Source organism: Phlebotomus papatasi, chromosome 1 (assembly GCF_024763615.1).
Source record: "Phlebotomus papatasi isolate M1 chromosome 1, Ppap_2.1, whole genome shotgun sequence".
Lineage (NCBI taxonomy): Eukaryota > Metazoa > Arthropoda > Insecta > Diptera > Psychodidae > Phlebotomus > Phlebotomus papatasi.
Window position 1 is genome coordinate 62518075 of NC_077222.1, and position 27202 is coordinate 62545276.

The 27202-nt window shown below is 34.9% G+C and overlaps 4 protein-coding genes across 4 annotated transcripts in view; 2 read left to right on the top strand and 2 right to left on the bottom strand.

The window, feature by feature from the left end:
• Positions 1-339: 339 nt before the first annotated feature.
• Positions 340-9533, top strand: LOC129800104 (centrosome-associated zinc finger protein CP190). Its single transcript, XM_055844483.1, has 3 exons — positions 340-829; positions 895-3365; positions 8606-9533. Exons 2-3 carry the CDS (start codon positions 912-914, stop codon positions 9206-9208), a joined length of 3057 nt encoding a protein of 1018 aa, XP_055700458.1. The 5' UTR covers positions 340-829; positions 895-911; the 3' UTR covers positions 9209-9533.
• LOC129800108 (cytochrome c oxidase assembly protein COX16 homolog, mitochondrial) lies at positions 9249-9965 on the bottom strand. Its single transcript, XM_055844486.1, has 2 exons — positions 9792-9965; positions 9249-9726 (listed from the first exon to the last, which is right to left on the bottom strand). The coding sequence occupies exons 1-2, from the start codon at positions 9893-9895 to the stop codon at positions 9537-9539; spliced, it is 294 nt and encodes a 97-aa protein (XP_055700461.1). The 5' UTR covers positions 9896-9965; the 3' UTR covers positions 9249-9536.
• Positions 9912-11948, top strand: LOC129800107 (alkylated DNA repair protein alkB homolog 8). Its single transcript, XM_055844485.1, has 2 exons — positions 9912-10153; positions 10211-11948. Exons 1-2 carry the CDS (start codon positions 10052-10054, stop codon positions 11903-11905), a joined length of 1797 nt encoding a protein of 598 aa, XP_055700460.1. The 5' UTR covers positions 9912-10051; the 3' UTR covers positions 11906-11948.
• The window catches only part of LOC129800105 (Bardet-Biedl syndrome 7 protein homolog), a 150119-nt gene continuing 134807 nt past the window's right edge, over positions 11891-27202 (bottom strand). The window contains exon 8 of the mRNA XM_055844484.1: positions 11891-12797. Within this exon, the coding sequence (XP_055700459.1) occupies positions 11949-12797 (849 nt within the window). The 3' untranslated portion in view covers positions 11891-11948. The remainder of the gene's footprint in view (positions 12798-27202) is intronic.

A 27202-nucleotide genomic window follows, 5' to 3' on the forward strand; every position in this document is an offset into this window, starting at 1 on the left:
GAAAAGCACCTTGTCCAGAAATACCACAAGTTACCCTATAACTTCAAAGCTCGGAAAGAAAAATTTTATCAAATTTTTTTCATTTTTATTTCAGAAAGTAATCTTGTCTGTTTCATTGATTTCGCATAAACGAATTTTTATTATTAAGAAAATACTGGGAAAACTTTTTTTTTACATTCCAAGTCAAATGCAATATCTGTGACTTTTTCAATCCAAAATATCCCTCAAAAAACATTCGCGAGTGTCAATTCCCCCACCTCCCAGTTAATCTTTTTCGTTAAGTGTGGTGAATATTTCATCCGCCATATTATCTAATTATTTTCACCACGATGGCGTTGTGCATTTTCTAGCAGTCACCTTTGTAAATAGATGGCACTTTTAGGGATTTAGAACAAAATCTCCAATGATCTACCCCAATTGTCGGGACTCAGACGAAACATAAAAAGTGCCCCATTTGTCGGGGGAAGGGGCAAAATTGGTGTTTTTTCGCATACACCACTCTCGATGCGCCATCTCGCGATGCTTCGGCAATCAATGTTGACGTTCGAGTCGGAGATAAAAATGGAGTTTGTACGAGAAATTTTGGAAAATATTTGCTAAGTAATTTTTCGAAATATAACAGCTTCGGGGAATTTTGCAAATCCTGTGCCATTTCCGTTGATTCCCAGAGTGTTTTAGGGAGTGTTTTGTGGTGTTGTTTGAGTGGTGAAGGTGGCCAGTAGAGACAAGACGCGCTTGGGACATTTACGTGAAGCCAAGCGCCCCGAAAGCTTTCTCCTCACGACACGGCAGAAACTTTTGCAGCAATTTAAACTTGTTGTTGCTGAGGGTAGGTGGTTTTGTGGATGTGGTGGAGTACAACTGAGATGAATCTGATGGGGAATTGATTTGCAGGAAAACCTGAGTTGAAGATGGCAGAGGTGAAGTCAGTGAAAGTGGATAATTGGGGAGTGTTCTTCCTGCAGAAGCTTCAGAATTTTTTCAATAAAACGGACTACTGCGATCTCACATTGCAGTTTCGGGACAATTCCCAGCTGAAAGTGCATCGATTGGTGCTAAGCGCCTGCACGGACTACTTTAATTTGCTGGAGACAACATGCGAGATGCACGGAGATATTCTCATCATGCCCCGTGACCTACAAGCTGATGTTGTGGTGCCAATTGTGAATTTTATGTACACGGGCACCCTGGAATTCGAGGTATGTATGTATGAGCGTTTGCTAAAAACTGCCCGTGATATGAATATGACGGTGCTGCTGAAACTCCTGGAAGCCCACCGTCGATCCATTCCCATTCGCTCAGCCCCCGTGATTCTCAATAAATCCGCCCAGCAGCAACGGGTGGTGACCCGGGGCCCGGTTGTGCGTCAGCCTGAGCGCACGTACGCCTCAGCTGGCCGGATCACCCAAATCGGTGGGGTGACAATTAAGAAAGAACCCGGATTGTATGTCCGGAAACCCGTTGACCCAGTTCCCGAACCCGTTGCTCTCGTCTCGAAATATCCCCATGTCGGCTCCAAAACTGGCCCAAGTCGCTTTGAGCCACCGGATGAGAATGTCTCTGAGTCCTTTGATTCCTCCTTCAATCCCATCTCGTACGAGAGTAAGCCCCTGATCACGGCTGAGCAAGTGAGCCGGGAAGAAGATGACACGGAGGACAATAAAGCTTCGGTGTTTGAAAAGTTACGCAAATCCGGCTATACCAATCCCAATAAACGCCCAGCCGTCTCGGGATCTTCCCCACCGCACAAGAAGCTCAATCTGCAGGATGTCAAGGAGTACACGGAGCAGGCAAAGATGCGCAAACAAATTGAAGCTGAGGAGGCAGAAGATGATCCACGGGAATATGATGAACTCGATGACACTTACTCGAATTCCAGCGATGATCAGCAGGGCGGAAAGCCCTCCAAGGGTGGCAGGAAGGATCAGAGACCAACTGTCGTGGTTCAGGAGAGCGGCAAAGTCAATCATGCCAAGATTATCAGTGAAGTGCTGAAGAAGTATCCGCATTTGGTGAAGAATAACAAAAACATCAAGCTGAAGATTATGCAAAAGTCTCCACAGGGCACCACCAGGACCGTGGAAACTGAACAGGTTGAGGTGAAACCCAAGCCTAGCTACCGCACAACTCCGCCGGCAAAGTTGCCAGTAGATCCAAAGAGCCTGGCCCGTGGTGGAAGGATTGACAGCAAGACGATGCGTATGCTTATTGCCAAAGGAGCAGAAAATATGGAAGGGCCATGGCTCTGTCTTCGCTGTGGCGTCGACGGACGTCCAATTGGCATTCCCACGTACAAGGGATTCCGTCGGCATCTGGTGAATGTGCACAATGAGAAGATTGATCCGAGAATCTGCGAGCACTGTGGCTGGAAGTGCAGAAGTAGCCGCAAGGGTGAGCTGTACTATCATCAATTGGTGAAGCATAAGCTCAAGCCGCCAAGCGATGTGGCCTTCCCGAAGTGCAAGGAGTGCCCATTCATAGCACCCGATGATATGACCATGTCCAAGCACAATGTTGACGTGCACGGGAAGAAGAAGATTCAGCATCAGACATGCATTTACTGCAACAAGAGCTTCAACTCCGAAACAGCTCTCTACAAGCATATGCACAGTCAGCATAAGCAGCGTGCTCGTCAGGATGGCATTCTCGATGAATCTGAGCCCGAAGAGGAGCAACACCACGAAGAATCGTATGAAGATGAAACGGACAAATATGTCCCCAATGTGGAGGATAGTCAACTGACAGAGTCTCCAGATCAGAAGATCAAGATACTCTCAAATATCTCCTTGCCATCCAAGAGTATTCCCTTCGTTCTCGATCCAGCAGCTCAGCATGTCAATCAGATTCAGGGCAAGACCACCAAACTCGAGCCAAGCAGTGAAGCAGAAGCCCTCAGCAATGTGGCCAGTGGAATTGCCACGAGTCTGGGTCTCGTGGAGGGCAGTGTGGTTCAGTTCCAGGGAGATTCAGATCTAATATCCAGTCAGTACATTGAGGCTGCCATGGCGGATGTGCATGGGGAGTATGGGGACAAGAAGGCAGATCAGGAGATCATGACGAAGTTGGTGACGGAAGATGGGTCAGAATTGGAACTGACAGCAGCTCAAAAGGAAGAACTAATGTCACAGCTTCAGGGAGAGAATGACAATGTGGTGATGGTTTTGAATCAGGACAACTTTGTGGAGGGCAACACGCAGATCATTGACAGTGCTGACCAGAAGATTGTTGTGGTGTACAGTCAGGCGGATGATGGACTCAAGGAGACTTATCTGCATGCATCGGACATCAAGGATACCGTCTTGACTGCCAGTACACCAATGGAGTGGCAGGAATCCAACACACAAGATACTGAAGACAACTCTCAGGTGAGTTTTTTTTTTTTGAACTTTTGCTTCTTTATCAAACAGGAAATTCCCTGAACTTGACTCCTTCCGGACAAATTAAAAGTATCTTGGTTCGAATTAGTCGGGCAACTAATATCCTGGATATAAACATACTTAGGGCCCAAATAGACTTAGGCTGATCCTCGAGAATATTTTTCCCAGTAAAATTTGGTAATAGGGGAGACCGGGGTAGAATTAGCCAGAAAGTTAAATTTCTCTTTGCCTTTAACTCTTTCCGGACCGCAGCATATGCTGCAAGCCAATTTCACCATTTTTTAATCAAAAATATCTAAGCTCAAGAATTAATTGAGGTCCTACGAAAAATATCTCACATTTGGACATCCTTATAGTATGTAATCATCCACAAGAATAGGATTTTTATCAGTTCTGAATAATTAAAAAACATTGTTTTTCACTGAATATTCATATGCTTCTTTGGGTACTAGAGTCCTAAAAGAGACGAAAGAGTTAATAATGCAATCCTAAGTTAAGATTTTTAACAACAACAAAATCCTGAGTAGGGTGGAGTAACCACTTTTCGCCATGTTTAGAAAAAAGAGGAGTTAATTTTATTACAAGTTTTGAACTTTTATTACAAGATAACTCAAATTTGACACAAAGTTACTTACAAGGGAAGTACTCGAGTCATCAAATTCAGAAAAATCTGAGGCTTTGCTCAACTACGCATAAAGGCATCAAATTAAACGTGGTATATTCAAAAAGTGCGAAATCGGGTTAAGTTTTTTTTTTTTAAAATTCCCCAAAGTTGAAAATGACACCTTACGCAGAATATAATAAAGAAAATTCGTATGGGACTGCATGCGGCGCTGGCTCAGCGGTAGCGCAAAAAAAATTAACCCGATTTCGCACTTTTTGAATATACCACGTTTAATTTGATGCCTTTATGCGTAGTTGAGCAAAGCCTCAGATTTTTCTGAATTTGATGACTCGAGTACTTCCCTTGTTAGATGTATTGGCTCTAGATTCGTGAAAACAATAGTCCTAGAATTTAACGCTGGACTACTTAAAAACTGATTTTTATTAACAATGCAAAAATAACCACTTCGTCGCAACTTTTCACCACTTTTCGCCAGTTTTGTAACCACTTATCGCCACCCACTTGAAAAGGTCCAAACTCGATTATTTTACGTAATGTTTTAAAAAGAATACATTCAGTATTTCTTTTTCATGGTGATCAAATTATTACTACTCACTAGGGTAGAGTAAGTACTTTTCGCCACCTTAAGGTTCCTGTACAGATGCTTTGAAGCATTGTGTCTCTATTTAACCAGGAGACTTCTCGGGAATTTTTGGGTATCTGATTGAAAAATTACATTTTCTGCAACAATGCACGTATCAGTACTTTTCGCCACTTTGTAAACACTTTTTCGCCATTGTGTAAGTATTTTTTCGCCACATGTTTTTAAGTGAATTTTAAGAAACAGCAGCTTTCGATAACCTTCAAAAATACATGGCACAGTACTTTTTCATATTTAACACCGATACCATACAATTATTAGAGTATTTCAAATGATTTTTTCGCATTTTTTATTCGAAAGTAAAGTTAATCGAAAATCACGCCATCCGCGAGGTGCGCCACTTGTAAAATGCTTGGAAAAAATGAGTGGCGAAAAGTAGTTACACAGCCGAAAAAGTAATCCCTATTTCACCATTATCTGTATAAATCTTTATTTTTTGGAAAACATTATTAAAAAATGATATTAGAACAAAGTTTAGTTAATAACCGATTGACTTTCAGTGAAAAAATATCAAATGCTGTACAGCAAAAACATAAAATAATGTAAGATAATTTCTCTGAGCGTTGAAAGATTTCATAAGAATTCCATACTTTTTTGGTGATTGTTCATTTTGCCGAGAATTTCTTTAATTAACTTGCAAATAATCTAGTCGGTGGAGCACCAGATATGGTTTTCTCATTCTTTAGGCTAGAGGTCACGAAATAACACTAATTTTGTTGTTTCACGAACCCATAATTCTCTTAAAATGTGATTTTAATTTAGGTGGCGAAAAAGCTAAATGATTTTTCCTCACTTTTATTTGAGATATCAAATTATAGGTCTATTTCAGAAAGTAAACAATGCAAATTTGGCAACTGAGAACCTATGAAGTGAAGTTAGCGTCGCCTATTGAAAAGAGATGGCGACAGGTGGTAAAATCAATTCCAGAATATAACCACTTCTCGCCATGCCTAATTTTTATATAAAAGTAATATAAAATGAAATATTAATTAACTAAATCCAAATTTCATGTATTCCACAAGTGTAATTAAATATTCAATAGACAAATTATTTATTTAAAAAGGTATATTTTGCTTGATAAAAATTTGATGACACGTAGTATAATTTGGTAAGAAATATTGGATTCGAAGCACTTGCTTAAAATATTACTCTAAAAAATGCTCAAAATCGTAAATCCAAAATGAATAATAATTATTTTTCGACTCTATAGGGTAAGTGTGCCAAATTTCGGCATAGTTGCATGCAAGCGACCAAGTGAGCCTAATCACAAGTAGATTTTGATTCTCCAATAGTGTCTCGGATGAAAGGTAAATGGAACTCTATTTGCACAAAAAGTCGTTGAAATTCGAAGAATTCAAATTAAATTTCGAATTTTCATACTAAATTTTCGAACAAGGTGGGGAAAATTTATCAAATATCACAATAAAAAGCTGGCAAAAGAGTTACTCAATGATTATGGAGTGATTAAATAATAGGACATGAACAGTAAGCGTTGTTGTTCTGTTTTATTCCTCACAACAATGTGAAGACCATCACATTTTGACACTTGAGCACTTCGAAATTCGAACAGGATGTACCTCATCCACCTTGCGGAATTATCAAAAAGTAAGAAAGTCTCTTTTTTGGATCTTCAAATAGATTTTCGAATTTTTCAAGATCTACTTCTGTACGGAAAGAGTCTCAAGTTTGAAATGTAATATTTTTAATGAAAATTGAATATTTTTGTTACTCTTTAAAAGGAGTGTTACTTGGAACCTTGCAGACAGTTAATCATCTTTATTTTCTCTAAAATCATTCTTAATACATTTTAAAATGAATAAAAATGTAGACATAGCATTGGTGGTCTATTTCGGCCACCTTCATTGTCATAGTTCCTTGCCCTTCCAGAATTCTTTTAATGTCTTTTTTAGATCATCTTGCTCGTCGAAGCAACATTTTTTGTTATTTTTTGCATTGTACAATCTCAAGAGAATGCAGAAACTTAAAATTCATGGAAATTCGATGAACAAAAAGTATGGCCGAAATTGCAAGCTGGCCGGAATATGGCACACTTACCCTACGTAGCAGTAGTAAAAATACAAAGAACTTTGCGGTTCATTTATTTCACAAATCGCGAAAACTAGCGATTTCAATATAAGTGGCGAAAAGTGGGGCACTGGCGAGAAGTGGTGATTCCACCCTAATAAAAAATCAGAGTAGTTATGCCCTAGGACTGAAAACTGTATAATGCGCTGAACACACCTACGACTTAAGACAGGAAATGGCATTAAGCAATCTTCAGACTAGAGTTTTAGCTGAGTTCCCGAAGGTTTAAAAATCTTAAATCTAAATTGCAAGCATTCTTATTGCCTTTTGCGAGCCTAATGGATCATTTATATTTAATAATCCAATCCTAAGTTAAATTTTTCCAAAAAATCGTGATTGTAAACGAATTAGAGCACACAGTAAAAAAATTTACAACCACTACGATTGGTAATTTTTGCACGAGCGCTATGGTTGTAAATTTTGTGTATTGGAAATGTTGTGTATTGGCAAAGTTGTGTATTTTCAGTTTTATAAAATGGCTTCCTGTCTATAATTTTGATTGAAGAGCAATTTTGTTCGGTTTATTTGTATTATCTGTGATATGTCTCGGTATTAAACTAAGAAAAAAAAAGAAAAAAAGAATAAAAAAAGGAAAAAAAATAAGAGAGAGTCTGAGACTTGAACCCATAATCTTTGCGTTGATGGTTTCGTGTTTTCTGCCTGCGCTACCGACTTGCTTACTTCTCTTCAGCAAATGGCCAAGAGTTGCATCGTCAATTTTTCTAATTTACATGATGCTTCCTCTGTTTTCTGTTATTACATAATTATTCCTAATTTTTCACGACTGAGGCACATTTTAAGAATCCAATGAATGATTCCAGAAGACAATTAGGCAGTTAAAAATGCAAAATCTATCTGAAATCTTAGAAAAATTGCAATAGTAAACAATGGAATTTTGACAGTTCTCACACAAATTTTCCAATACACAAATTTCCTTACACAATACATAATTTTACTAGCATTATGTTAGTATCGTACCACCACTATGATAGTAATTTTACAATTTACAACCATATTGCTTGTGAATTTACACAACTTTTCAAATACACAACTTTATTTCTCACACAATTTTTTACTGTGCAGTTAAGCCATATGGCTAAGCCTTAGGTCTGAAACCCGTATTAACGTAATTGAGGAGCTCAGAGCAAAAAAACGCTATTTTAATAGGGAAATGCATACAACTTAGAGTTTTTTTGCTCCGAGCGCCTCAATTATAATCAAAAGAATGATTTTACAACAGTTTCTGACTAATCCGTCTCTAGGCTTAGGTCGAGAAATGGCTTTGTTAGTGGGAAACTGATGAGAATTTAGTTAAATCATTATTTTGATTATAATTACGTTAAGCCTTCTCTCGGCTTAAGTCGTAAGTGTGTCCCGTGTGTCAAGCACATAATCTTCAGTTTAGCCATATGGCTAAACCTCAAGTCTAAAGTCCGTATAAGGGCCTTGACAGACTGAAGATTAGCTGAGACGGCTTAGCGTAATTATATTAGAAATAATGGTTAAGTGCATTTCCATCATTTTCCACTAAGTCGTCTCTCGGCTTAAGTTTTAAGTGTGTCTAGGGCATAATGCCGGCTTCAGACTCTAGGTTTAGCCCAGTTCCCGAAGGTCTCAAAAATCTAAATAACAAGCAATTTTATTGATTTTTCAAAATCTATTGGATCATTTGCCTTTAATATCCAATTCTAAACAACAATTTCCTAAAAAATCATGCCTGATAGGGAATTAGAGGAGTTAAGCCAGATGGCTAAACCTTAAGTCTGAATCCCGTATAAGACTACCACGCTAGGGCTTGATATTTTTTTCGTTTTCATCTTTTTCCGTTCTTTTTTTTGGTCAAATTGCAATATTCTTTTTAACTTAAAATCCTCACAGGAGAATATTACTACATCACAGGAGGAAGAGGATAAGAAGCCTGAAGTTTCAGTTGAAGAATCAGCTGATACTAAGAAGGCGAGTGAGGAAGAGATGAAAATTGATGAGAGCACGAAAAAGTCCAAGAGTGATGAGGACAAACTGAAATTGATTTCTGAACTTGAGGGTGACTGGAGTGAAGATGAGGAGATGGGATTGGAAGCAGGAAAGGATGATTCTAGTAAAAATGACGATATTCGTGTTATTTTGCGTACATCAACCAATCCAACTCTGGATGATGATGATGATGTTGGGATGAAGGGTCAGAGTGCTGTTGAGGAAGTGGAGCAGAATCTTTCGGCTCTGCTTGAGGATTGGAACAATGATTCTCAGAATAGCACGAAAGAGAGTGTTGAGAGTGAGAAGAAGAAGGAGGAGGAAGAGGAGGAGAAGGAGGAGGTTAAAACTGAAGAACCGAGTGAGGAAGTTGAAAAGGTGGAGAGACAAAAGTCCGCAGAGGTGAAAGAAGAAGATAAGGATGACTCTAAGAGTGAAGAGAGCAAGAAGAGCAGCGAAATCAAGACATTAATCAATGATTGGGGAGATGATGATGAAGATCTATAATTTTTTGGATTAGTTGCAAAAAACTTTCATTAGAAGTGAATTTTTCATTAGATGTTTAGGTGGCATATATTTAGATGATGATGGTGACCACAATTTTCCTTGATCACTAAAATCCTTTTTCTCTTTTTTTTTCATCAAAAAAATGTAACACGCATATTTACAAACTTACACTAACAAAAAAAAGCCCCAGCTAAAATATTTTTCTTTTCATTAATTGTATCATTCTAAAAAATCTACGTGTAATTTTACATTGTATCTTGAATTATCTCTAGAAAATGTAAGAGCAGAGAAAATAAAGAATTACAAAAATGCTTAGAGCTCTAAATATTTAGGACTTTTTCTCCGGGAAGTTCTCTTCCCACGGCCTGGGGCCTCTTTTGTTGTCCCAACTGTCTATGTCGAGGGCTTTGATTTTCTCATATTCACTCTCGAGTGTTACCTCTCCAGGCTTCTTCATCTTTACTCCCAGTTTTTCCAGCTCTGCCGGGCTCACTTGCTTGTTCTTGGAGTATTCGTACCTGGAAAGAATGTAAATATAACCTCACTTTTTTGGAACAGCGCTTTAGGAATTTGGGATAATCACCTTAATGTCGTGAATTCCTTAAGGGCAAAAGATCCTCCGGTCACCAGGATCAGGAAGGGTAATCCGTACTTGAAGTATTTCTGTTGATACCAGAGTTTTTTCATTTTTTCGACAGGAAAAATACCCGGAATCCGGAGATAAATACGCGATGTCAGCGCCTCAAGTAGTGGGGACGTGAAACTATTTTCTAGCAGTTTTGTGTTTTCACTTTACCCAGAGACGTGCATTCCGCGAAAAAAGTGATTTTTTTAACTGGAAAAATGTCTATCCAGCAGTGCAAAAAGATTCTAAGGAAGACCAAGAGATGCCAGAGCATTATAGAACAAGACACCGGGATTAAATGCACTGACACGGCGGATTTGGTGAGTAAATAAACATTTAATGGATTTTGAGGTTATGAACTCATGCATGTTCTGCAGAATCTTGCAATCTGCAATGCTGGACTCTCGACGGGATTACGCCCAGAGGGTGTCCTCGAAACCATTGGGAATGTGGGGAATGTTTCTGAGATAATCATGCTACCTGGAAAGTCATTTTGTTTTCTCTCATGCCCCACAATTGACGATTCCCAAAGGATTTTCGACAGATTGCATGGAAAGGCAAAACTTGGTCAGAATCAGGGAGTCATTTACTTATCTTTCTGCAAAGATCTCCCAAAATTTGAGAATCCATGGGATAGTAGTATATCTCCACTTGGATTAATAGTCATTAGGGATTTTATATCAGAGGAGGAAGAAGAAATACTCCAGAATTGCGTCAATTGGTCAGAGGGAGAGAATTCCGGGAAAGAGCTCAAGCACCGCCAGGTGAAGCATTTTGGGTATGAATTTCGGTATGGAACTAATGATGTAGATAGTGATAAACCTTTGATGGAAAAGATCCCTGAGGAATGCCAAATTCTCTGGCAGAGGATGCAAGAAAAGCATCCTGATATTGACTGGCCAATTCCTGACCAGCTTACTGTGAATAAATACAGTCCTGGTCAGGGTATTCCGCCTCACTGTGATACCCACAGTGCTTTCTCTGGTCCTATAGTCTCTCTGTCTCTGGGCAGTGACGTTGTGATGGACTTCAGGAGTGCTTCCGGGGAGAATTCTTCTGTTTTTCTTCCCAGAAGGTCTCTGCTTTTGATGACAGGGGAGAGTAGGTATAACTGGACTCATGGTATCACACCCAGGTGTATGGATATCGTGCCCAGTGGCTCAGATAATGCATCCCTGACTGTTCTTAAGAGATCTACTAGAATTTCATTCACTTTCCGGAAGCTTCGGCAGGGGGAATGTGATTGCAATTATGCCAGGTTTTGTGACACTAAAAAGAGGCAACGGGAGGAAAAATCCCTAGAACTGGCGGAAATGGCTGCTAAGGTTGAGGAGGAAAATGTCCATAAGATTTACAATGAAATAGCTCAACATTTTAGCGAAACCAGGCATTCTCCATGGCCAAAAGTGGCAGAATTCATAGCTAATCTCCCATTGGGATCGTCTCTGGTGGATATTGGCTGTGGGAATGGGAAATATCTCGTATCCAGGGAAGATATTGTAAAGATTGGATGTGATAGGAGTGAAGGTCTACTGAAAGTTTGTCAGGAGAGGCAATTGAATTCTTTCCTCTGCGACTGCTTGGAACTTCCCATCCGGGATAGTTCCGTCAGTGCTTGCATCAGCATAGCTGTAATCCATCATCTGGCTTCAGAAGAGCGTCGGATTCAGGCAGTAAAGGAAATGGGAAGAATTCTAGAGAGATCCGGAAGAGGATTGATTTATGTCTGGGCTAAGAATCAAGAGGCAGACAAGAAGAAATCCAGCTATCTGCGGCAGAACAGGAAGCTCAATAAGAAGCCCATTGAAGAAGTCTCTGAGACTGAAAATCAGAAGAATGACGAGGAACTTCCTCTCCCTATTCATACCAATCGAACACAATTCCTCCACAGAGACATTCTGGTACCTTGGAAGCTCAAAGATGGCTCGGATAATCCCAAGACCTTCCTGCGTTTCTACCATGTTTTTGAGGAGGGCGAACTTGAGGAACTCTGCAGCAAAGTTAATGGCATAAGAGTCATTCAATCTTACTACGATCAGGGAAATTGGTGCGCAATCTTCGAGAAAATCTAACCCATTTATTAATTTTTAGTACAATAAACAATTAAATCCTCTATCAATCGTTTTTGATTCCGAAACAAGACACAATTGCATCGTGATTGTAATTTTCGAGAAGATGGACAAACTGCTGAATCTTGCTCTTGACATTGGTTCCCCGGAATTTATTCCAGTCAATGAAGAGATCTGTGAGGAATCCGTGATACCGATCCACAAGAACCCTATCCTTTCCCACACTCTGCGAGATCTCCTTCTGGTTCCTGTAGATCTCGCGCCATTCCTTACACAGCACCTCCAAATCTTCCTCTCCGCGGATGTCCAGATCAAGCAGAGCCTGCAGGAGCTTGTGATCCCGCGACATCTTCATATGTCGCACCAACACAGGCTCAACCATCTTCAGGATATGCCCAATGCAGTTAGGATTCATATCCGTGGAAATCTCCAGTTTGATCCTCTTCTTCGTGATTTCTCGCGTCAGAACATCCTTGATGATGGAGATTGTGGAGATGTTGTCACTCTTGAATTCCGCCTCGCCCTTCCTGTACTCACACTTCAGCAGAGATCCTATTAGGACATTCTCAAAGATTAGCTCACATGAGTCGCCAGAGGAAAGTTTCTCTGGGATCTCTGGGACACACTGGCTTATCCAGCTGTGCATCTCGGATAAGCTGAAGGCTCCACGGAGCGTGAGGCTACTATAAGGGCGAGTCTCATCGAATCTGTGGCTCCGGATGTGAAGGGAAAGGGGCTTGATGAAGTACTCCCGCAATTGGCTGCATTTTGGCTGGAGCACAGGAGTTATGAATGCCTGAAGAGTCCCGTGCTGACCCTCAATGGTACGGATCTTCAAATCCACTCGATTTGTATTGAGCTGACATCGGTAAGTCGCCAACAGACAATTCCCACTCTGAAAATAATTTTTTACATTTTTTATTAATAATAATAATAATAATAATGCTGGCGCAACATTCCATGAAGGAACAAGGCCTTCCCACAAGGGGATTTCGAGACAAGCATTATTATTTTTTCTCGTAAATTTCAGAGGTGCCCCACTTCCCCCTAAATCTGTCATATTGTCTCTCAATCATCCGGATTACAAAGTGAGCACTGTATTCAAAAAATGATTTTAAACACTGAGTGTAGTAAACTTTACTAATAAAAAAAGAACCTAATTGCTCTAAAACTAGACCCCCCAAAGTTGGCATCAAAAAAAAATTTTTTTTAGACAAATTTTGTATGCAAATTCTTAAACGCGAATATCTCCTAAACTAGATTTGCATACAAAATATGTCTAAAAAATTTTTTTTTGATGTCAACTTTGGGGGGTCTATCTCTTCTAGTTTAGGAGATATTCGCGTTTAAAGATTTGCATACAAAATATGTCTAAAAAAAAATTTTTTTGATGTCAACTTTGGGGGGTCTATCTCTTCTAGTTTAGGAGATATTCGCGTTTAAAGATTTGCATACAAAATATGTCTAAAAAAAATTCTTTTTGATGTCAACTTTGGGGGGTCTATCTCTTCTAGTTTAGGAGATATTCGCGTTTAAAGATTTGCATACAAAATATGTCTAAAAAAATTTTTTTTTTGATGTCAACTTTGGGGGGTCTATCTCTTCTAGTTTAGGAGATATTCGCGTTTAAAGATTTGCATACAAAATATATCTAAAAATTTTTTTTTTTTTATGTCAACTTTGGGGGGTCTATCTCTTCTAGTTTAGGAGATATTCGCGTTTAAAGATTTGCATACAAAATATGTCTAAAAAAAATTTTTTTTGATGTCAACTTTGGGGGGTCTATCTCTTCTAGTTTAGGAGATATTCGCGTTTAAAGATTTGCATACAAAATATGTCTAAAAAAATTTTTTTTTTGATGCCAACTTTGGGGGGTCTATCTCTTCTAGTTTAGGAGATATTCGCGTTTAAAGATTTGCATACAAAATATGTCTAAAAATTTTTTTTTTTTGATGTCAACTTTGGGGGGTCTATCTCTTCTAGTTTAGGAGATATTCGCGTTTAAAGATTTGCATACAAAATATGTCTAAAAAAAATTTTTTTTGATGTCAACTTTGGGGGGTCTATCTCTTCTAGTTTAGGAGATATTCGCGTTTAAAGATTTGCATACAAAATATGTCTAAAAAAAATTTTTTTTTGATGCCAACTTTGGGGGGTCTATCTCTTCTAGTTTAGGAGATATTCGCGTTTAAAGATTTGCATACAAAATATGTCTAAAAAAATTTTTTTTTGATGTCAACTTTGGGGGGTCTATCTCTTCTAGTTTAGGAGATATTCGCGTTTAAAGATTTGCATACAAAATATGTCTAAAAAAAATTTTTTTTTGATGCCAACTTTGGGGGGTCTATCTCTTCTAGTTTAGGAGATATTCGCGTTTAAAGATTTGCATACAAAATATGTCTAAAAAAAATTTTTTTTTGATGTCAACTTTGGGGGGTCTATCTCTTCTAGTTTAGGAGATATTCGCGTTTAAAGATTTGCATACAAAATATGTCTAAAAAAAATTTTTTTTTGATGCCAACTTTGGGGGGTCTATCTCTTCTAGTTTAGGAGATATTCGCGTTTAAAGATTTGCATACAAAATATGTCTAAAAAATTTTTTTTTTGATGTCAACTTTGGGGGGTCTATCTCTTCTAGTTTAGGAGATATTCGCGTTTAAAGATTTGCATACAAAATATGTCTAAAAAAAATTTTTTTTGATGTCAACTTTGGGGGGTCTATCTCTTCTAGTTTAGGAGATATTCGCGTTTAAAGATTTGCATACAAAATATGTCTAAAAAAAATTCTTTTTGATGTCAACTTTGGGGGGTCTATCTCTTCTAGTTTAGGAGATATTCGCGTTTAAAGATTTGCATACAAAATATGTCTAAAAAAATTTTTTTTTTGATGTCAACTTTGGGGGGTCTATCTCTTCTAGTTTAGGAGATATTCGCGTTTAAAGATTTGCATACAAAATATATCTAAAAATTTTTTTTTTTTTATGTCAACTTTGGGGGGTCTATCTCTTCTAGTTTAGGAGATATTCGCGTTTAAAGATTTGCATACAAAATATGTCTAAAAAAAATTTTTTTTGATGTCAACTTTGGGGGGTCTATCTCTTCTAGTTTAGGAGATATTCGCGTTTAAAGATTTGCATACAAAATATGTCTAAAAAAATTTTTTTTTTGATGCCAACTTTGGGGGGTCTATCTCTTCTAGTTTAGGAGATATTCGCGTTTAAAGATTTGCATACAAAATATGTCTAAAAATTTTTTTTTTTTGATGTCAACTTTGGGGGGTCTATCTCTTCTAGTTTAGGAGATATTCGCGTTTAAAGATTTGCATACAAAATATGTCTAAAAAAAATTTTTTTTGATGTCAACTTTGGGGGGTCTATCTCTTCTAGTTTAGGAGATATTCGCGTTTAAAGATTTGCATACAAAATATGTCTAAAAAAAATTTTTTTTTGATGCCAACTTTGGGGGGTCTATCTCTTCTAGTTTAGGAGATATTCGCGTTTAAAGATTTGCATACAAAATATGTCTAAAAAAATTTTTTTTTGATGTCAACTTTGGGGGGTCTATCTCTTCTAGTTTAGGAGATATTCGCGTTTAAAGATTTGCATACAAAATATGTCTAAAAAAAATTTTTTTTTGATGCCAACTTTGGGGGGTCTATCTCTTCTAGTTTAGGAGATATTCGCGTTTAAAGATTTGCATACAAAATATGTCTAAAAAAAATTTTTTTTTGATGTCAACTTTGGGGGGTCTATCTCTTCTAGTTTAGGAGATATTCGCGTTTAAAGATTTGCATACAAAATATGTCTAAAAAAAATTTTTTTTTGATGCCAACTTTGGGGGGTCTATCTCTTCTAGTTTAGGAGATATTCGCGTTTAAAGATTTGCATACAAAATATGTCTAAAAAAATTTTTTTTTGATGCCAACTTTGGGGGGTCTATCTCTTCTAGTTTAGGAGATATTCGCGTTTAAAGATTTGCATACAAAATATGTCTAAAAAAAATTTTTTTTGATGTCAACTTTGGGGGGTCTATCTCTTCTAGTTTAGGAGATATTCGCGTTTAAAGATTTGCATACAAAATATGTCTAAAAAAAATTTTTTTTTGATGCCAACTTTGGGGGGTCTATCTCTTCTAGTTTAGGAGATATTCGCGTTTAAAGATTTGCATACAAAATATGTCTAAAAAAAATTTTTTTTTGATGTCAACTTTGGGGGGTCTATCTCTTCTAGTTTAGGAGATATTCGCGTTTAAAGATTTGCATACAAAATATGTCTAAAAAAAATTTTTTTTGATGCCAACTTTGGGGGGTCTATCTCTTCTAGTTTAGGAGATATTCGCGTTTAAAGATTTGCATACAAAATATGTTTAAAAAAAATTTTTTTTTGATCCCAACTTTGGGGGGTCTATCTCTTCTAGTTTAGGAGATATTCGCGTTTAAAGATTTGCATACAAAATATGTCTAAAAAAAGTTTTTTTTTGATGTCAACTTTGGGGGGTCTATCTCTTCTAGTTTAGGAGATATTCGCGTTTAAAGATTTGCATACAAAATATGTCTAAAAAAATTTTTTTTTGATGTCAACTTTGGGGGGTCTATCTCTTCTAGTTTAGGAGATATTCGCGTTTAAAGATTTGCATACAAAATATGTCTAAAAAAAATTTTTTTTGATGCCAACTTTGGGGGGTCTATCTCTTCTAGTTTAGGAGATATTCGCGTTTAAAGATTTGCATACAAAATATGTCTAAAAAAAGTTTTTTTTTTATGTCAACTTTGGGGGGTCTATCTCTTCTAGTTTAGGAGATATTCGCGTTTAAAGATTTGCATACAAAATATGTCTAAAAAAAATTTGTTTTTGATGCCAACTTTGGGGGGTCTATCTCTTCTAGTTTAGGAGATATTCGCGTTTAAAGATTTGCATACAAAATATGTCTAAAAAAAATTTTTTTTTTTGATGTCAACTTTGGGGGGTCTATCTCTTCTAGTTTAGGAGATATTTGCGTTTAAAGATTTGCATACAAAATATGTCTAAAAAATTTTTTTTTTGATGCCAACTTTGGGGGGTCTATCTCTTCTAGTTTAGGAGATATTCGCGTTTAAAGATTTGCATACAAAATATGTCTAAAAAAAATTTTTTTTTGATGCCAACTTTGGGGGGTCTATCTCTTCTAGTTTAGGAGATATTCGCGTTTAAAGATTTGCATACAAAATATGTCTAAAAAAAATTTTTTTTTGATGTCAACTTTGGGGGGTCTATCTCTTCTAGTTTAGGAGATATTCGCGTTTAAAGATTTGCATACAAAATATGTCTAAAAAAATTTTTTTTGATGTCAACTTTGGGGGGTCTATCTCTTCTAGTTTAGGAGATATTCGCGTTTAAAGATTTGCATACAAAATATGTCTAAAAAAAGTTTTTTTTTTATGTCAACTTTGGGGGGTCTATCTCTTCTAGTTTAGGAGATATTCGCGTTTAAAGATTTGCATACAAAATATGTCTAAAAAAAATTTGTTTTTGATGCCAACTTTGGGGGGTCTATCTCTTCTAGTTTAGGAGATATTCGCGTTTAAAGATTTGCATACAAAATATGTCTAAAAAAAATTTTTTTTTTGATGTCAACTTTGGGGGGTCTATCTCTTCTAGTTTAGGAGATATTTGCGTTTAAAGATTTGCATACAAAATATGTCTAAAAAATTTTTTTTTTGATGCCAACTTTGGGGGGTCTATCTCTTCTAGTTTAGGAGATATTCGCGTTTAAAGATTTGCATACAAAATATGTCTAAAAAAAATTTTTTTTTGATGCCAACTTTGGGGGGTCTATCTCTTCTAGTTTAGGAGATATTCGCGTTTAAAGATTTGCATACAAAATATGTCTAAAAAAAATTTTTTTTTGATGTCAACTTTGGGGGGTCTATCTCTTCTAGTTTAGGAGATATTCGCGTTTAAAGATTTGCATACAAAATATGTCTAAAAAAATTTTTTTTGATGTCAACTTTGGGGGGTCTATCTCTTCTAGTTTAGGAGATATTCGCGTTTAAAGATTTGCATACAAAATATGTCTAAAAAAAATTTTTTTTTTTGATGTCAACTTTGGGGGGTCTATCTCTTCTAGTTTAGGAGATATTTGCGTTTAAAGATTTGCATACAAAATATGTCTAAAAAATTTTTTTTTTGATGCCAACTTTGGGGGGTCTATCTCTTCTAGTTTAGGAGATATTCGCGTTTAAAGATTTGCATACAAAATATGTCTAAAAAAAATTTTTTTTTGATGCCAACTTTGGGGGGTCTATCTCTTCTAGTTTAGGAGATATTCGCGTTTAAAGATTTGCATACAAAATATGTCTAAAAAAAATTTTTTTTTGATGTCAACTTTGGGGGGTCTATCTCTTCTAGTTTAGGAGATATTCGCGTTTAAAGATTTGCATACAAAATATGTCTAAAAAAATTTTTTTTGATGTCAACTTTGGGGGGTCTATCTCTTCTAGTTTAGGAGATATTCGCGTTTAAAGATTTGCATACAAAATATGTCTAAAAAAAATTTTTTTTTGATGCCAACTTTGGGGGGTCTATCTCTTCTAGTTTAGGAGATATTCGCGTTTAAAGATTTGCATACAAAATATGTCTAAAAAAAATTTTTTTTTGATGTCAACTTTGGGGGGTCTATCTCTTCTAGTTTAGGAGATATTCGCGTTTAAAGATTTGCATACAAAATATGTCTAAAAATTTTTTTTTTTTTATGTCAACTTTGGGGGGTCTATCTCTTCTAGTTTAGGAGATATTCGCGTTTAAAGATTTGCATACAAAATATGTCTAAAAAAAATTTTTTTTTGATGCCAACTTTGGGGGGTCTATCTCTTCTAGTTTAGGAGATATTCGCGTTTAAAGATTTGCATACAAAATATGTCTAAAAAAATTTTTTTTTGATGCCAACTTTGGGGGGTCTATCTCTTCTAGTTTAGGAGATATTCGCGTTTAAAGATTTGCATACAAAATATGTCTAAAAAAAATTTTTTTTTGATGCCAACTTTGGGGGGTCTATCTCTTCTAGTTTAGGAGATATTCGCGTTTAAAGATTTGCATACAAAATATGTCTAAAAAAAATTTTTTTTTGATGCCAACTTTGGGGGGTCTATCTCTTCTAGTTTAGGAGATATTCGCGTTTAAAGATTTGCATACAAAATATGTCTAAAAAAAATTTTTTTTTGATGTCAACTTTGGGGGGTCTATCTCTTCTAGTTTAGGAGATATTCGCGTTTAAAGATTTGCATACAAAATATGTCTAAAAAAAGTTTTTTTTTATGTCAACTTTGGGGGGTCTATCTCTTCTAGTTTAGGAGATATTCGCGTTTAAAGATTTGCATACAAAATATGTCTAAAAAAAATTTTTTTTTGATGCCAACTTTGGGGGGTCTATCTCTTCTAGTTTAGGAGATATTCGCGTTTAAAGATTTGCATACAAAATATGTCTAAAAAAAATTTTTTTTTTGATGTCAACTTTGGGGGGTCTATCTCTTCTAGTTTAGGAGATATTTGCGTTTAAAGATTTGCATACAAAATATGTCTAAAAAAATTTTTTTTTTGATGCCAACTTTGGGGGGTCTATCTCTTCTAGTTTAGGAGATATTCGCGTTTAAAGATTTGCATACAAAATATGTCTAAAAAAAATTTTTTTTGATGCCAACTTTGGGGGGTCTATCTCTTCTAGTTTAGGAGATATTCGCGTTTAAAGATTTGCATACAAAATATGTCCAAAAAAATTTTTTTTTTTGATGCCAACTTTGGGGGGTCTATCTCTTCTAGTTTAGGAGATATTCGCGTTTAAAGATTTGCATACAAAATATGTCTAAAAAAAATTTTTTTTGATGTCAACTTTGGGGGGTCTATCTCTTCTAGTTTAGGAGATATTCGCGTTAAAAGATTTTTTTTTATGTCAACTTTGGGGGGTCTATCTCTTCTAGTTTAGGAGATATTCGCGTTTAAAGATTTGCATACAAAATATGTCTAAAAAAAATTTTTTTTTGATGCCAACTTTGGGGGGTCTATCTCTTCTAGTTTAGGAGGTATTCGCGTTTAAAGATTTGCATACAAAATATGTCTAAAAAAAATTTTTTTTTGATGTCAACTTTGGGGGGTCTATCTCTTCTAGTTTAGGAGATATTCGCGTTTAAAGATTTGCATACAAAATATGTCTAAAAAAAATTTTTTTTTGATGTCAACTTTTGGGGGGTCTATCTCTTCTAGTTTAGGAGATATTCGCGTTTAAAGATTTGCATACAAAATATGTCTAAAAAAATTTTTTTTTGATGCCAACTTTGGGGGGTCTATCTCTTCTAGTTTAGGAGATATTCGCGTTTAAAGATTTGCATACAAAATATGTCTAAAAAAAATTTTTTTTTGATGCCAACTTTGGGGGGTCTATCTCTTCTAGTTTAGGAGATATTCGCGTTTAAAGATTTGCATACAAAATATGTCTAAAAAAATTTTTTTTTTGATGCCAACTTTTGGGGGGTCTATCTCTTCTAGTTTAGGAGATATTCGCGTTTAAAGATTTGCATACAAAATATGTCTAAAAAAAATTTTTTTTGATGTCAACTTTGGGGGGTCTATCTCTTCTAGTTTAGGAGATATTCGCGTTTAAAGATTTGCATACAAAATATGTCTAAAAAAAAATTTTTTTTGATGTCAACTTTGGGGGGTCTATCTCTTCTAGTTTAGGAGATATTCGCGTTTAAAGATTTGCATACAAAATATGTCTAAAAAAAATTTTTTTTGATGTCAACTTTGGGGGGTCTATCTCTTCTAGTTTAGGAGATATTCGCGTTTAAAGATTTGCATACAAAATATGTCTAAAAAAAATTTTTTTTTGATGTCAACTTTGGGGGGTCTATCTCTTCTAGTTTAGGAGATATTCGCGTTTAAAGATTTGCATACAAAATATGTCTAAAAAAAATTTTTTTTTGATGTCAACTTTTGGGGGGTCTATCTCTTCTAGTTTAGGAGATATTCGCGTTTAAAGATTTGCATACAAAATATGTCTAAAAAAAATTTTTTTTGATGCCAACTTTGGGGGGTCTATCTCTTCTAGTTTAGGAGATATTCGCGTTTAAAGATTTGCATACAAAATATGTCTAAAAAAAATTTTTTTTTGATGCCAACTTTGGGGGGTCTATCTCTTCTAGTTTAGGAGATATTCGCGTTTAAAGATTTGCATACAAAATATGTCTAAAAAAAATTTTTTTTTGATGCCAACTTTGGGGGGTCTATCTCTTCTAGTTTAGGAGATATTCGCGTTTAAAGATTTGCATACAAAATATGTCTAAAAAAAATTTTTTTTTGATGTCAACTTTGGGGGGTCTATCTCTTCTAGTTTAGGAGATATTCGCGTTTAAAGATTTGCATATAAAATGTCTAAAAAAATTTTTTTTTGATGTCAACTTTGGGGGGTCTATCTCTTCTAGTTTAGGAGATATTCGCGTTTAAAGATTTGCATACAAAATGTCTAAAAAAAATTTTTTTTTGATGTCAACTTTGGGGGCTCTATTTCTTCTAGTTTAGGAGATATTCGCGTTTAAAGATTTGCATACAAAATATGTCTAAAAAAAATTTTTTTTTTGATGTCAACTTTGGGGGGTCTATCTCTTCTAGTTTAGGAGATATTTGCGTTTAAAGATTTGCATACAAAATATGTCTAAAAAAATTTTTTTTTTGATGCCAACTTTGGGGGGTCTATCTCTTCTAGTTTAGGAGATATTCGCGTTTAAAGATTTGCATACAAAATATGTCTAAAAAAAATTTTTTTTGATGCCAACTTTGGGGGGTCTATCTCTTCTAGTTTAGGAGATATTCGCGTTTAAAGATTTGCATACAAAATATGTCCAAAAAAATTTTTTTTTTTGATGCCAACTTTGGGGGGTCTATCTCTTCTAGTTTAGGAGATATTCGCGTTTAAAGATTTGCATACAAAATATGTCTAAAAAAATTTTTTTTTTGATGCCAACTTTGGGGGGTCTATCTCTTCTAGTTTAGGAGATATTCGCGTTTAAAGATTTGCATACAAAATATGTCTAAAAAAAATTTTTTTTTGATGCCAACTTTGGGGGGTCTATCTCTTCTAGTTTAGGAGATATTCGCGTTTAAAGATTTGCATACAAAATATGTCTAAAAAAAATTTTTTTTTGATGTCAACTTTGGGGGGTCTATCTCTTCTAGTTTAGGAGATATTCGCGTTTAAAGATTTGCATATAAAATGTCTAAAAAAATTTTTTTTTGATGTCAACTTTGGGGGGTCTATCTCTTCTAGTTTAGGAGATATTCGCGTTTAAAGATTTGCATACAAAATGTCTAAAAAAAATTTTTTTTTGATGTCAACTTTGGGGGCTCTATTTCTTCTAGTTTAGGAGATATTCGCGTTTAAAGATTTGCATACAAAATATGTCTAAAAAAAATTTTTTTTTGATGTCAACTTTGGGGGGTCTATCTCTTCTAGTTTAGGAGATATTCGCGTTTAAAGATTTGCATATAAAATGTCTAAAAAAATTTTTTTTTGATGTCAACTTTGGGGGGTCTATCTCTTCTAGTTTAGGAGATATTCGCGTTTAAAGATTTGCATACAAAATATGTCTAAAAAAAATTTTTTTTTGATGCCAACTTTGGGGGGTCTATCTCTTCTAGTTTAGGAGATATTCGCGTTTAAAGATTTGCATACAAAATATGTCTTAAAAAAATTTTTTTTTGATGTCAACTTTGGGGGGTCTATCTCTTCTAGTTTAGGAGATATTCGCGTTTAAAGATTTGCATACAAAATATGTCTAAAAAAAATTTTTTTTTGATGCCAACTTTGGGGGGTCTATCTCTTCTAGTTTAGGAGATATTCGCGTTTAAAGATTTGCATACAAAATATGTCTAAAAAAAATTTTTTTTTGATGTCAACTTTGGGGGGTCTATCTCTTCTAGTTTAGGAGATATTCGCGTTTAAAGATTTGCATACAAAATGTCTAAAAAAAATTTTTTTTTGATGTCAACTTTGGGGGCTCTATTTCTTCTAGTTTAGGAGATATTCGCGTTTAAAGATTTGCATACAAAATATGTCTAAAAAAAATTTTTTTTTGATGCCAACTTTGGGGGGTCTATCTCTTCTAGTTTAGGAGATATTCGCGTTTAAAGATTTGCATACAAAATATGTCTAAAAAAAATTTTTTTTTGATGTCAACTTTGGGGGGTCTATCTCTTCTAGTTTAGGAGATATTCGCGTTTAAAGATTTGCATACAAAATATGTCTAAAAAAAATTTTTTTTGATGCCAACTTTGGGGGGTCTATCTCTTCTAGTTTAGGAGATATTCGCGTTTAAAGATTTGCATACAAAATATGTCTAAAAAAATTTTTTTTGATGCCAACTTTGGGGGGTCTATCTCTTCTAGTTTAGGAGATATTCGCGTTTAAAGATTTGCATACAAAATATGTCTAAAAAAAGTTTTTTTTTTATGTCAACTTTGGGGGGTCTATCTCTTCTAGTTTAGGAGATATTCGCGTTTAAAGATTTGCATACAAAATATGTCTAAAAAAAATTTTTTTTTGATGCCAACTTTGGGGGGTCTATCTCTTCTAGTTTAGGAGATATTCGCGTTTAAAGATTTGCATACAAAATATGTCTAAAAAAATTTTTTTTTGATGCCAACTTTGGGGGGTCTATCTCTTCTAGTTTAGGAGATATTCGCGTTTAAAGATTTGCATACAAAATATGTCTAAAAAAAGTTTTTTTTTTATGTCAACTTTGGGGGGTCTATCTCTTCTAGTTTAGGAGATATTCGCGTTTAAAGATTTGCATACAAAATATGTCTAAAAAAAATTTTTTTTGATGTCAACTTTGGGGGGTCTATCTCTTCTAGTTTAGGAGATATTCGCGTTAAAAGATTTGCATACAAAATATGTCTAAAAAAATTTTTTTTTATGTCAACTTTGGGGGGTCTATCTCTTCTAGTTTAGGAGATATTCGCGTTTAAAGATTTGCATACAAAATATGTCTAAAAAAAATTTTTTTTTGATGCCAACTTTGGGGGGTCTATCTCTTCTAGTTTAGGAGGTATTCGCGTTTAAAGATTTGCATACAAAATATGTCTAAAAAAAATTTTTTTTTGATGTCAACTTTGGGGGGTCTATCTCTTCTAGTTTAGGAGATATTCGCGTTTAAAGATTTGCATACAAAATATGTCTAAAAAAATTTTTTTTTGATGCCAACTTTGGGGGGTCTATCTCTTCTAGTTTAGGAGATATTCGCGTTTAAAGATTTGCATACAAAATATGTCTAAAAAAATTTTTTTTTTGATGCCAACTTTGGGGGGTCTATCTCTTCTAGTTTAGGAGATATTCGCGTTTAAAGATTTGCATACAAAATATGTCTAAAAAAATTTTTTTTTTTATGCCAACTTTGGGGGGTCTATCTCTTCTAGTTTAGGAGATATTCGCGTTTAAAGATTTGCATACAAAATATGTCTAAAAAAATTTTTTTTTTTGATGTCAACTTTGGGGGGTCTATCTCTTCTAGTTTAGGAGATATTCGCGTTTAAAGATTTGCATACAAAATATGTCTAAAAAAATTTTATTTTTGATGTCAACTTTGGGGGGTCTATCTCTTCTAGTTTAGGAGATATTCGCGTTTAAAGATTTGCATACAAAATATGTCTAAAAAAAATTTTTTTTTGATGTCAACTTTGGCGGGTCTATCTCTTCTAGTTTAGGAGATATTCGCGTTTAAAGATTTGCATACAAAATATGTCTAAAAAAATTTTTTTTGATGCCAACTTTGGGGGGTCTATCTCTTCTAGTTTAGGAGATATTCGCGTTTAAAGATTTGCATACAAAATATGTCTAAAAAAAATTTTTTTTTGATGTCAACTTTGGGGGGTCTATCTCTTCTAGTTTAGGAGATATTCGCGTTTAAAGATTTGCATACAAAATATGTCTAAAAAAAATTTTTTTTGATGCCAACTTTGGGGGGTCTATCTCTTCTAGTTTAGGAGATATTCGCGTTTAAAGATTTACATACAAAATATGTCTAAAAAAAATTTTTTTTTGATGCCAACTTTGGGGGGTCTATCTCATCTAGTTTAGGAGATATTCGCGTTTAAAGATTTGCATACAAAATATGTCTAAAAAAAATTTTTTTTGATGTCAACTTTGGGGGGTCTATCTCTTCTAGTTTAGGAGATATTCGCGTTTAAAGATTTGCATACAAAATATGTCTAAAAAAAATTTTTTTTTGATGCCAACTTTGGGGGGTCTATCTCTTCTAGTTTAGGAGATATTCGCGTTTAAAGATTTGCATACAAAATATGTCTAAAAAAATTTTTTTTTTGATGCCAACTTTGGGGGGTCTATCTCTTCTAGTTTAGGAGATATTCGCGTTTAAAGATTTGCATACAAAATATGTCTAAAAAAAATTTTTTTTGATGTCAACTTTGGGGGGTCTATCTCTTCTAGTTTAGGAGATATTCGCGTTTAAAGATTTGCATACAAAATATGTCTAAAAAAAATTTTTTTTGATGCCAACTTTGGGGGGTCTATCTCTTCTAGTTTAGGAGATATTCGCGTTTAAAGATTTTTTTTTGATGTCAACTTTGGGGGGTCTATCTCTTCTAGTTTAGGAGATATTCGCGTTTAAAGATTTGCATACAAAATATGTCTAAAAAAATTTTTTTTTGATGTCAACTTTGGGGGGTCTATCTCTTCTAGTTTAGGAGATATTCGCGTTTAAAGATTTGCATACAAAATATGTCTAAAAAAAATTTTTTTTGATGTCAACTTTGGGGGGTCTATCTCTTCTAGTTTAGGAGATATTCGCGTTTAAAGATTTGCATACAAAATATGTCTAAAAAAAATTTTTTTTTGATGTCAACTTTGGGGGGTCTATCTCTTCTAGTTTAGGAGATATTCGCGTTTAAAGATTTGCATACAAAATATGTCTAAAAAAATTTTTTTTTGATGCCAACTTTGGGGGGTCTATCTCTTCTAGTTTAGGAGATATTCGCGTTTAAAGATTTGCATACAAAATATGTCTTAAAAAAAATTTTTTTTTGATGTCAACTTTGGAGGGTCTATCTCTTCTAGTTTAGGAGATATTCGCGTTAAAAGATTTGCATACAAAATATGTCTAAAAAAATTTTTTTTTTTATGTCAACTTTGGGGGGTCTATCTCTTCTAGTTTAGGAGATATTCGCGTTTAAAGATTTGCATACAAAATATGTCTAAAAAAATTTTTTTTTGATGTCAACTTTGGGGGGTCTATCTCTTCTAGTTTAGGAGATATTCGCGTTTAAAGATTTGCATACAAAATATGTCTAAAAAAAATTTTTTTTTGATGTCAACTTTGGGGGGTCTATCTCTTCTAGTTTAGGAGATATTCGCGTTAAAAGATTTGCATACAAAATATGTCTAAAAAAAATTTTTTTTGATGTCAACTTTGGGGGGTCTATCTCTTCTAGTTTAGGAGATATTCGCGTTTAAAGATTTGCATACAAAATATGTCTAAAAAAAATTTTTTTTTGATGTCAACTTTGGGGGGTCTATCTCTTCTAGTTTAGGAGGTATTCGCGTTTAAAGATTTGCATACAAAATATGTCTAAAAAAAATTTTTTTTTGATGTCAACTTTGGGGGGACTATCTCTTCTAGTTTAGGAGATATTCGCGTTTAAAGATTTGCATACAAAATATGTCTAAAAAAATTTTTTTTTGATGCCAACTTTGGGGGGTCTATCTCTTCTAGTTTAGGAGATATTCGCGTTTAAAGATTTGCATACAAAATATGTCTAAAAAAATTTTTTTTTTGATGCCAACTTTGGGGGGTCTATCTCTTCTAGTTTAGGAGATATTCGCGTTTAAAGATTTGCATACAAAATATGTCTAAAAAAAATTTTTTTTTGATGTCAACTTTGGGGGGTCTATCTCTTCTAGTTTAGGAGATATTCGCGTTTAAAGATTTGCATACAAAATATGTCTAAAAAAATTTTTTTTTGATGTCAACTTTGGGGGGTCTATCTCTTCTAGTTTAGGAGATATTCGCGTTTAAAGATTTGCATACAAAATATGTCTAAAAAAAATTTTTTTTGATGCCAACTTTGGGGGGTCTATCTCTTCTAGTTTAGGAGATATTCGCGTTTAAAGATTTTTTTTTGATGTCAACTTTGGGGGGTCTATCTCTTCTAGTTTAGGAGATATTCGCGTTTAAAGATTTGCATACAAAATATGTCTAAAAAAAATTTTTTTTTGATGCCAACTTTGGGGGGTCTATCTCTTCTAGTTTAGGAGATATTC